We start from the raw sequence: 12,213 nt of genomic DNA on the forward strand, positions 1-12,213 counted from the left end.
ACATACACTTTTCTGAGCAAAACCAAGCTTTTCATGTGACTAGTACATTGTAACCCTTTCAGCAATTGACATATATATCTGTACATTATTCACATGACATTTTAGAGGTATTACCCATGTTTTAGGCATCAATTCAGCTTCAAAAATCATACTGAACAATGAAATGTTACTGATAACAAGGCATGCTAAATGTTTAAAACAGAAAGTGCACTGACATACCATTCGAATATTATATAAAAGAACTAAACAATAAGAAATTGTCAGACTGTTTAAGAAAGCATCTTGATCAGCAGAAGGACTATTTTCAGAAGTATAGGTAGAGAAACATATTTAATGATGATCCCTCTAGTAGAATATTCAATTTAATAACCTGGATATCAAAAAGAAAAAACAATCCAAATACCAGAAAACAAGTATGTGAAGGAAGTAAGAGTAAGAGCAGGCAGCCATTTGCAGGAAAAGCATGCTGCACACCGCAATCGCAATCAGGTCCTAGGGCAATAAAAATAAACATACGTCTTTGATTTTCACTGTAAACTCCTTTTCTCGTACATGCTTCTTCACCTTTGACATCTGTGTTGACTGATCGTGTTCTTCTTTGACTGCAGCACCTGCAGGAGGGGGCGCGTTGGGCTCGCTATATTCTGTGGCTGCACCAGAGCTGTCCAGCAGCTTTGTGGTATAGAAAGAAGCCACTGCGTTGGCATCATAACTTCTTCTAGCTGAAGGCCACTTCCCTTTCAGGACTGTTTGACAAATACTGTCCAGCCGGTTGATCATCACACGATCCTGCAACACCATGAATATCAAAGGGTAATTTCAGTAATTGAGCCAGACCTTTGGGGATCACAGCTTTGATGGATTTATCCCTGGTACAACTTATGTGTACTTGATATGCATACATTTTCTCACATATATATTACAATTCTGTATAAATTTCCATTGGTGAAGTTAAAAAATATACTAAGAAGATATTTTGCTATTCTTTTGTTTTTATAAGAGTAATAGAGGGTCCTCATAAAAAAATTCAAACAACTCACAAGTATACAGAAGAGTAGAGAGTTCTCTTCTCTCATTTCTTCTCATTTCTAAAGTTAAGTACTCTTCTACTAATCCAGTCACATACTGGAGGGAGAACTGTCTTAATCTAGTCTGAGCTTCCACCACTATATGTACATGTACTTAAACAAACATTTTTCTAGGTCACAACTGGCTCGTAAATTTTCTTAAAGAAGACCCACTTAAAAGCACTTATTTCATAAAGAAGCATCTGAATTGTAAGTGAACATAGCATTCATTATCTTTTCTTCTGAATATTCTAAGGTTGAGACTCATATACATTTAAGGACATAGATCTAACGGAGTAATAGTTGACAGTAATAGCTGTTACTTTTAATGCTAACACCAAACGGTCATCCCACACATAATAGTGACTCTTTTTTCCTACATAGTAAGAATGTGAAAGGCGCTCAGTCGTGTCCGACTCTTTGCGACCCCATGGTCTATACAGTCCATGGAATTCTCCAGGCCAGAACACTGGAGTGGGTAGCCATTTCCTTCTCCAGGGCATCTTCCCAACCCAGGGACTGAATACAGGTCTCCTGCTTTGCAGGCAGATTCTTTACATAGTAACAATATCTACCATTAAAGATAGACAGAAAAATATTTTAAAAAATGACCTATATCAGCAAGAAATGATTTACTTACCTTTGGCCAATATGCTGCTGCCAGCATGTATCCACCCTGTAGGATGTAAGCAGACTCTGCGGTCCCGTTGTTCATCTGGAAACTATCCTGGGTCTCATCCTGGGTTGTGCTCAGTGATGCGACGCTTTCTTCATCGTAGGCTTTCATGTGAGGGGTACCTTCTGCTTAGAATAATTATGACCAATTATAATTGTTTTAAAGACTGTGTAACACAATTTTGCATATACTTCTCAAATCCTACATAATTAGGATTATCAGACATATTTGAAAAAGAAAAGTTGAGAAGTAAAAAAAAAAAAATCACCTACAATACAATAAAGCACTCACTTTTTAAATTATAGCAAAAGCCAAATAAATGGCATTACAGAGTTTGAAGGAAAAGGGTTAATCAAACATCCCTTTCTGCAAGAAGATTTGACCTGTGGTAACTCTCTAGGTCTGTTTCCCTGAAAACACATACACTTCTGATTGGTAAACTCAGGAGTTTACCAATCTTGACTGGGAGGGCACAAATATCTTCTGGGGAGGCTATCATTCTTTCAGGAGGGGTCTCTCGTAATTGGGCATGTCCTGTGTGAAAACCCAGGAAGTCATGCTTGTGGAGTTGTTATAGGAGATGCTTGCTCTTGTGGATATCAGGATGGCTCTTGTGCCCATTTGATGTTGACTCATTTCCTTACAGTTTTCCCTAGTGGCTCGGACAGTAAAGAGTCCACCTGCAAGGCGGTAAACCCGGGTTCGATCCCTGGGTCGGGAAGATCCCCTGGGAAAGGGAATGGCTACCCACTCCAGTATCCTTGCCTGGAAAATCTCATGGATGGAGGAGCCTGGCGGGCCCCAATCCATGGGGGTGGCAAAGAGTTGGACACGACTGAGCAACTGACACACTCACACTCACTCATATTTCCTTACACTTAAGCTGTTAGACTGCAACAAGGACACTTGCAGAAGAGGACCACCTACCACTACTCTACGGACAGGTTGGAGTTCCTCCACTTGATCTTTCTGAGTAGGGCCAAGTAGGGTCTTGTTAGTCGGCCTGGTGTCTATTATAAAATTATTATCTTTATTTGCTCACTGATCAACTTGTTTTAGGAAAAATACAATACTAAATTTAAGGCAATCACAAAGAAATAAAATTATTGTGCTGAGTCTCTAATCCTCCGTTTGACTAACACATTTTGCAATGTGAATACTGAATACAGAGTATGAACCAGTAATCTAGCTGCATTTTCAGCAGACCTTCTTTAAGAAAATCTGTACACGTAAAATTTAAACTAAAATTTTAAGTATGCTTAAGCAACCTGAATCACTTCTCATTTGCATATGAAATGTCTTAAAATAGCAAAAGCACTGTATGCATATACCTCGCTTTTGGACTTCCTCTTCTTCACTGTCACTTTCTTCTGACGAAGATGAGGAGGAGGATGAGGAAGAGGAAGATGAGGATGAGGATGAAGATGATGCTGAAGAACAAGAGGAGGAAGAAGAAGAGCTAGAGCCTGATCGAGAGTGGGAACACGAAGAGGAGGAAGACGAGGAAGAAGATGATCTGGAAGAACAGGACGATCTCTCAGAATCAGAGTCAGAATCAGAACTAGACTCTGATCCTCTTTTGTGGACTCGCTGCTTCTTAGAAGTCGGGTTTGGAGTTAGAGGCTCTGTTCTGGCTGCAACCATGCGTCTGTCTGTTTCACCTTTTCCACCAGATTTCTGGTCTCCAGTAGCCTGTGGTAAAACACCATTCTTTGGACTTACAGGCTCAGACTTTATTAGTGTCCTGGTTTCCTCAGAAGACATAGACTCTTCTTCAGAAGACTGAGGCTCCTCTTTAAGGTTTTCACTTTTAACTTTCACATCCTCTAGAATAACAGCTTTAGGATCTAGGAGCCTAGGTAGAGAGGTAAGAGGAGAAGCAGAAAGTGCTACTTGATATTGCTGTAAAAGTGGGGTAGAAGTCCTTGAATGAGCCATCTTACTTTGACTGTAGTTCCTCTGAGCGGCCATAAATGAGAGTTCAGGGTCCCGAAGAATGTGATAGTCTGTTCGGCTCACCCCGTGTTTAGCAGCGCCAATGAGCAAGTCCCTATCATGAGAGCCACATTCCCACCAGACTGGTAAGTCTGGATTTGGATGGCAAAGCTTCAAGCGCTCAAACAATTGTGGATGTCGGAGGGCCTGTTCCCTTACTTTCCTTAGAAGTTCAATGCGATATAAAGTCCGAGAAGCACGTTCTTCTGTGATTGGCTGGATAAAAATACTTGGATCCACCAATTCTATATTGAGACAAGAACAAACATATTCCCCTAAAAAATACTTCATTATGGGTTTAAAACAAATAATGAAACTTCTAAAATATATGTCTACTCAGTATCATTGTATCGTTTCAGAATTTCATTTTAACATTTTTAAATGAGGAGAAATGTAAGTTTTAGAAAGAAGTATTAATAACCATGTAACACATAACACTGGATCTATAGAAAGTTAAATAAAACATTAAGATTACTTTGGAAGTGTGTTAATATAACTAGGACGTACTTTTAAGAAATTCCCTATGAGCTAATGTCACACTACTCCGTTTTAATGAAAGAGAAAAGCACTCAAACTCACTTATAAATACAAATTAAAACTGTTAAAATAATATCCCATAAGCAAACTTAAGTCTGTATATCTTTAAGTGCACTAAGGTAACTCAGAGTATTACAGTGGACTCACAGGGACACCAAAGTCTTTCTTAAAATTTGATATAAAGATAGGAACAATTGTCAAACAGTGTATGACTACTAGTCTGAGACAGTTCCATTTCAACATCAGACCACACTCTCTTCTTTTTGGTAGGGTCATATCTTTATCAGCAGAGATACTGGCAGTTGGGAAGTACTCAGAAAAAGATAGAGGCTTGTTGGAATAATGTAGAGACTACCTGAAGAGCTACTAATGGCCAGATTTGGAGCAATCTGAACACGAGAATTAACACTGACAGTACTGGATTATAACCTACAGAATAAAAAAATAAACACTCATTTGAATAAATATGAATATGAATAAATAATTGAGTAGACTAGGGAGGAGGAACAACTTTTCCTTGCAGTAGAATTGCACAGTTAGAAATTGCTGCAGACAAGATTCTACTGATGGTTACTGAAATCAATGGATGAAAGTTTGAGGAGAATAAGATTTGTGTGGTCTCAAAGTATCTTCTTAAGATATCTGTTAACTACAGGGGAGAAGGTAATTTTACACTGGAGAAAGGCAACAGAAACTACCTAAGCTTAACAAAGAATCAAGGGCTACATCATCAGTAATAAGACACACTGACATCATGAGCCCCTTGATGTTACATTCTGAGAAAGACACAACATCAATTCTAAGTTACTCTTGGCAAAAAAAAAAGCATAACCTCAACACAATCATGTGAAAACACAAGACAAATCCAAATTCAAGGGTTTTTGGCAAAATCGATCAAAGGTATCAGGGTCATTAAAGACAAACAAACAAACAAACCCAAACTGAGGAACTGTTACAGACTGCAGGAGCTGAAGGAAAAAATAACAATGGAATACAATGTAGGCTCTTGGAGCAAAAAAGGACATCAGCAGAAAAACAGGTAAGACTTGAAAAGGTGTTTAGTTAATGGTATTGTACTAATGTTAGTTTCCTGGGCTAATAATTATACTATGATTAGTGATATAAGATTTTAACATTACAGGAGGAAAAGTGAGGGATATATGAAAACTCCCCACCTGGGATTCAAAATCAATTAAATTGGCTGAGAATTAGCAGCTCTGATTAGTTGCTTTTGTTTTGTTTTCTGAAAGCTCTGGGTGGTTTTTCCTACTAAAATGTCTTTTGAATAGAGGGCTCATTTCTTGTAAAATCAGTTGTGCTAAATAAGCCTTCCAGCACAGTTCCTATCAGATGGACTAAAAATATAGGTTAGTTCTATTTACCAAAAGCTATCCTTTATTTTCCCACCCCCGGCAATCATAAATCTAATTCTAAATAAAAACACTGACTATTTTCTCAAAATTAAATGTGCACCTGTATTCTCTTTAGCTCTCATTTCAATAGTAGAATTAAGGAATAAAGGATTGTTAAGCAGAGTTTATTCACAATTCAGAAAAACTGGTGAAATGTTGAATTAGATGATACTGTATCAAAAAGCTGGGAACTTTTGAATTTTAATTGTTTCTTTGATTGAAACAAAGGAAAAAAAAATTTTTATACATACCTTCTTTGGAAGGAAGACGACAAACCCTCCGACACATAGACATGAATGCGTACAGATATTTCTCCAAGCTATCATCAGTTTTCTTATGTAGCCGAGCCATAGCCCTAAATTTTGTCCAATCAAACCGGCCTCTGTCAGGGTCAAATACCACTCCAAATGTAGATACAACTCTGTAAAAATCAGCTTCTTCTCTTCTTGTCCATCTATTTTGAATTAAAGAAAAAGTCACATTGCTCATGGAAATAATATTAATGCTGACTATAAATGACTATTGTAAAATTCAAAAACATTTCAAGTACTTAACACTTTAAAAGATTAAATCCAGGGTCACTGCCTTATAAATACATTTAAAAATGCTAGTTGATTCATTTCTACCCATGCTTCTTTTCCTTCAGACAATAATGGTTTTTTTGCATACTTAACTGTGTGAAAAAATATCCATGGGATACAAGAATGTATAAGACATGATGACTCTCCCTTTGGGAAAAAGATAAAACATTTCAAACATATTTACAGTATAAGGTAGTATTTTATAGTTGTATGTATTATAGAAACCACAACTTCAGGACAGCACAGAAGATAGAAGGATTTGTTCAAACTTGAGTAATCAAGAAAAGCATCACAGAGTTAAGTGGCATTTATTTACAGCTTAGATAAGACATGGAAAGGAAAAGATGAATGTTATTATAGGCTCTTTTATCATTTGAAAATGACTAGTTTTATTTAGGTAAGTGCTATATGAGTGCAGAAAACACAGAATATTGTGAGCTAGTCTAGTGCAGGAAAAAACCAAGAGGATACAGAACCCATGTTGAACACAGAAGGAATAGTAGGGCCATGTATAGACTAAAGAGTTAATAAGAAGAATATTCTCGGTGACAGGAACAACTTAAGTAGGATATTGAATCAAGACTAAGTGGGGCATTCAGGCTGAGGAAATAGTAGTGAATAAAATTATAAATGCATGCTAAGGCCTAAACTGGAGAGACTCTTGAATTAAGGCTTAAGAAGTTAGACTTTATCCTTGTGCTAAATAAAGGGCCACTGAATATTATGATTAAACTAAAACTTTAGGAAGATTATCTAAATCTTCCAGACTGAGGAAAAATGTATGTGGCAGACTGAAGATGGCCACAAATTCTTTGCCACTCTTCCATTTGAGAGATGCAACTCATTTCCCTTATATCTTGGTTGGCCCTGTGATTTTTTTGACCAATAGGAGGTGGCAGCTATGACACTCTGTAACTGCTGAGACTGGGCCGTAAAAAACCTGCAGCTTCTGCCTTTGCCATTTGGAATGCTCCCTCTTGGAAACTTCCTGCCTGCAAGGCAGGAGACCCAGGTTTGACCCCTGGGTTGGGAATATCCCCTGGAGAAGGAAATGGCAACCCACTCCAGTATTCTTGCCTGGAGAATTCCATGGACAGAGGAGGCCAGTGGGCTACAGTCCACGGGATCACAGAGTCAGACGTGACTGTGCAACTAACTCTTGATTTTCCAACCCTCCCCACACTCTGGCCAACACCACGGGAAGCAGAAGAACCACCTGGTCAACCCACAGAATCATGAGAAACAAAACACTGATGTTGCTTTACATCACTGTGTTTTGAGATGGGTGGTTATGCAAGGACAGGTAACTGAAACAGTATATTTACATAGGTAGTAGCATTTGAATATTACATCTAGGATAGCTAAAATCTTCAGTGTCAGACTAAATTCTGGTTACAACGAATATGCCTCAAGTGAAACAAAGGAACAATGATTTATCTTTCAGAAAAAATCCAAAGATCCAGGTTTAACAATGAGGCCAGGTTATTGCTAAACTTTCTTATTCTTTTCCAGGGATTCTACCCTTTTTAAGAAGTTAAAGTTTTTGGGATGAGAGAAGTGTGCCTGTCTTCCTAACAAGATCTCTTACAAGAAGTTCTACTACTATCTATTTCCCTTTGCCATCAGTAGCTTTAAGGGTTCATCCTCTATAAAAAGCAGAAAGCAGAGATGAACTTCTCTTCCATGAATTCTGTACTTCATTAATGTCATCATGTAAAATAAGACACAATGGAATTTATTTCATATAATTTAAAAATACATTCCATTTATAATTTAATTGTTGAGTTTTCACCTTCATTTCCCTTACAACTCACTATTCATAAACATGAATTACACATAAAGTAAGACCTAGTAACTATAAAATGCAATCTGTATTAGTTTAACCATCTTTGTGTGTGCATATACTTATGTACATGTGTATGTGTGCATAAAGCATTTTGCTTTGACCAACTTCTCTACCTAGATATGCTTTTAGCAAAGTGAGATAATCATAGCCTAACAGACTTCAGAATGAATAGTGTATTTAAATACTATATGTTAAAAACTTAGTCTTACCTCTGCTGTCTTTCTATCTTGGCTGCCATTTTAGGGTTAAGAGTGGCTTCTTCATAAAGAGGCTGCATAATACTGGCAGGCGCAGGGAAAGTAGGTTGTATCTGCTGGATTTGTCTGTTTTTATTAGTACGCTGATAAGCAGTAATGAGACGCCTCAAACGGGTAGTTAAAGCTGACTGAGTAGGCCAATAAATTTTATCACCCTCCATCAGCTGACCATCTACATTTGAAGAAACTCATGTCAATTAAAAAAAACCAAACAACTAAAAGACAAACACAAAAAAACTAAATAGATACTGTCATGAAGCTCACAAAAGCAGCAAAATTTCCCTACTTAATTTTTTCTTTTAATCCGATTAAGTGAAAAGCAAAAACAAATCTGTTTTAAAAAAGCTTTAATTAGAGCTCTAAAAACTAAAAATATTGTTAAACTTTCAATCAACTATGTTTTATAATGATTGCATCTGTCTTGAATAAATTTCATGTATATCTGAAAGATAATAGTGTAGTAGTTTACCGATCTCATGGTAGCATGGGAATGCTAATTTACAATAATACTAAAGAAAGAAAGAAACGTTATTTACCTCCATCTGCTATAACAAGATCTCCTGGTGAGGAAACATCATCCTTTCAAAAGAAAACAGAAATCTGTCACAGGGAAACTGAGTCAAGATACAATAAGAGAATCGATTTTCTTTATAATACTTTGTTTTGCAATAGAATTTAAAAAATTTATTAAAACTAAAAAAACCAAACCAAAAACAGTTCACCCATTTCCACCTCATCTCTAACTCCCAGCCTCTGGCAAGCATAATCTGTTCTCTTTATCTATCAATTTAGTTTAAAAATATGTTCTTTTTTTAGATTCCACATATTAAGAGATCACACAGTATTTGTCTTTCTCTGACTTATTTCACTTAGCATAATGTTCTCAAGGTCCATCCATGTTGTTGCAAATGAGAAGATTTCATTCTTTTTAAAGACTGAATAATATTCCATTGTAAACATATATACGAAAACGTGTGTTATGTATATATATCTCTCACAATCTCTTTACCCATTTTTCCATCAAGAGACACTTAGGCTGCTACCACATCTTGGTTATTATAAATAATACTTGAAACAACATGTGATGGGGGTGCATATATCTTTTCAAATTTGTGTTTTTCTTTGGCTAAGTACCCATAAGTTTGACTGCTGGATCATATGACAATTTTTAAGGAACCTCCATACTGTTTTCCATAGTAGCTACACCAATTTACACTCCCGTCAACAATGTACAAGGTTTCACTTTTCTCTGCATACTATCCAATACTTGTTATTTCTAATCTTTTTGATAATAGTCCTCTGCTTACTATGGCCATACCCTCAGCCCTCGTGGGGACAGGATCCTTCCCTGGGTGCTGTATCTCAGCCTTAGGAACAGTGGCTATTCTCATATTCTTTAGAGTTCCCGACACTTCTTTCTAGTCCATCTCTCATTATTTCAATTCTTCTATCACAATCAGTAAGTCTTTACATCAACCTTTCCCTGTTCAAATGACTATGTGGTTTCTCTCTTTTTGGCTCAAACTGATTCACCATGCTACATTATGGATAATTTCCTCTATATTGTAAATAATTTCTTCTCTCATGAACTGTGTCTAATTTGCTTCTCTAGCACAAGGTTTAACTTATTTGTTGAGTTTTAAATTTCAAGGTCAATATTTTCCACTTCTAAAGTTACATATAGTTCTCTTTCACATGTCTCTTTTAAAATCATATGCTTTCTTTTGTTCTGTTCTTAGTTCTTTAATGTCTTTAATCAGTAAAAAAAATTATTTTCTATTTCAGGAGATCCATTGTTAGAAATTTTAGAGATCTAATCTTGTTCTTTGTTGTATTTGCTAACATTAACTCATGGTAAATTGTTCCTCATAGATGAATTTTTGGATTTTGACCTTCTTTCATGGAAGGCTTTTATCTTCAGGACGCAAATATAATCTCAACTGAAGCTGCTTCTTCTATTAGTTCTTTATCTTTGTTTGTTTTCTTTCACCAGGTACCTCAAGTGTATTACTGGCTTGGGATCTCTTTTTGTTTTACATTTTTTGCCTTCAGAAACCCTGGACCATGCAGATTAAAAAAAAAAAAAAATCAAGCCATAAACTCAAGAAAAGGTAGGGCTATGGTTATGAATTCTCAGGGGAGATAATTTTCTCCTTACCCGAAGCCCATGCTGAGATAAATTTCTATGTTTTCATGTGCAGTTTGGCAGAAAGTACTACCCTTTAAGAGTTCTGATTTTACTGGATATCATTCTCACTGGTACACACTGGCCTAAACCTCATCTTTCTTCCTCATGTAGGCACCAATATCCCATTCCCTTAGCAACCAAGGCCAGCAAATCCTACCTGACAGCCACAGCATTGTTTAGTCTTGACTATGTTCTCAGAAATACTAGAGAAATTCCTCTCTTTTTAATATCGTTTCTCCAATTCAACAGATTATTTTCTGTATTTTCAAAAACTTTTTCTTCCTTTTGACTTTCTATAAATAGAACACTTAGAACTGTGCTTTAGCAGCTCAAAATTCCTCTAGGCTCTACCCTCTATTTCAAACTGGTTTATGGAGGCAAGTTTCTAACCGCTGCTATGTACCTTTAGTATCTAGTTCTCACTTTGCTTTGGGATTTTGCCCTTGAACAACGGGCAAAATTTTGCCTGTGTTTCTTTGGTTCCTAGCAGTGTAGCATGTTGGCAAGTTCCAGTTCATCCATATATCCAAACCAGTCTCCAGCTTGTCTAGAAGGGGAGATCAAGCAAATTCTAAATGCTTATTTGTGATGTCTGGCAACCTAAGTTGGTCACTAACTTCTGAGAAATGATGCATAATAAAAACATATAAAAGGAAAACACACAAAAGAAAAAGCAAGCAAAAGAAAACATGGATAACTAGAATTGATGACTTAAAAACATGATCCAAAGCATACCTCTATATCATCTTTAAAGATAGCAGGGGCAGGTTTGTACTCTGGATCTTCCACATCCCTGTTAAATACCAACAAATGCCATAATTATTGTACTGAACTTCAAATTTCCCTTGGCTGGACAAACAAATGGGGTACTGTTGGAAGGACTTTTTAATATGTTTTAAAGGTCAGACTGAAGTCTCTGTTCTTTAGCCAGAGGAGCTCAAGTCTAATAGCATGAAGGCAATTACACGGCAAGTCAGAAGAAAGCTAGTTCTAATTTACTCTAATTTACCCTCAAGTTCACTTATAAATGTGGTATTAATCTTAACGTAGTCTCTTACTTTTCTCTTTTGGTGAGAAAAGAAATAGGTATAATGAACATATTTCTCTTCAACTGTGTATGCTTAGCTTTCTTCTTCCCTCTTACACCTCCAAAATTTTACGGTCTTAATTGCTGTGACTACTAAGAATGGACAAGTGAAGAAACTCATCAAATGAATGGGTGTGGGGAGGGTCCAGTCTCTTTCTTCATTCACACTGTTTGACAAGTGCTAATCTATTAGACTATCATTAGCTCGTTTGGATTGTAATCTCCAAAATCTCTTACCACTACTTTATTTAAAGAGAAACATCACTGACAAGAACACCGCTGATGCTGACAGAGATATAGGGGGAACTCGTGCTTCTGAAATGCACGTACCCATCCATGTAATCATTTGCCCTCTGTTCCGCAGCAACTGCTTTCTCATCAGGTTTTCCCACTCTTTCCAAGAAGCACAATGCCGGGTCTGCTCGGATAGTGTTATACTTTTCATAACCTAGAGGGACCACCAATTTTGGAAGTAAAAAGGATAAAAAGAAGAAAAACATGTAAGTATTTCTCACATTTATGATGGGTGATGTTCCTAGACCAAAGGGACCATATATTAAAATGATA

At 36.8% G+C, this 12,213-nt stretch overlaps 1 protein-coding gene across 15 annotated transcripts in view; it reads right to left on the minus strand.

The window, feature by feature from the left end:
• The window catches only part of CHD9 (chromodomain helicase DNA binding protein 9), a 156,716-nt gene that overhangs the window by 15,273 nt on the left and 129,230 nt on the right, over positions 1-12,213 (minus strand). For 7 of the 15 annotated variants that reach the window (XM_081514422.1, XM_081514432.1, XM_081514428.1 and 4 more), the window contains 8 exons: positions 11,977-12,094; positions 11,295-11,352; positions 8,908-8,950; positions 8,324-8,543; positions 5,939-6,141; positions 3,075-3,983; positions 1,708-1,871; positions 517-789 (listed from right to left, as the gene is read on the minus strand). In XM_081514422.1, coding sequence (XP_081370548.1) covers positions 517-789; positions 1,708-1,871; positions 3,075-3,983; positions 5,939-6,141; positions 8,324-8,543; positions 8,908-8,950; positions 11,295-11,352; positions 11,977-12,094 — 1,988 coding nt within the window. The remainder of the gene's footprint in view (positions 1-516; positions 790-1,707; positions 1,872-3,074; positions 3,984-5,938; positions 6,142-8,323; positions 8,544-8,907; positions 8,951-11,294; positions 11,353-11,976; positions 12,095-12,213) is intronic. The other 8 variants (XM_081514429.1, XM_081514425.1, XM_081514437.1 and 5 more) reach the window with 3 other exon arrangements.

This window comes from Giraffa tippelskirchi, chromosome 7, assembly GCF_054371585.1.
Source record: "Giraffa tippelskirchi isolate mGirTip1 chromosome 7, T2T-mGirTip1v1.2.pri, whole genome shotgun sequence".
NCBI lineage: Eukaryota > Metazoa > Chordata > Mammalia > Artiodactyla > Giraffidae > Giraffa > Giraffa tippelskirchi.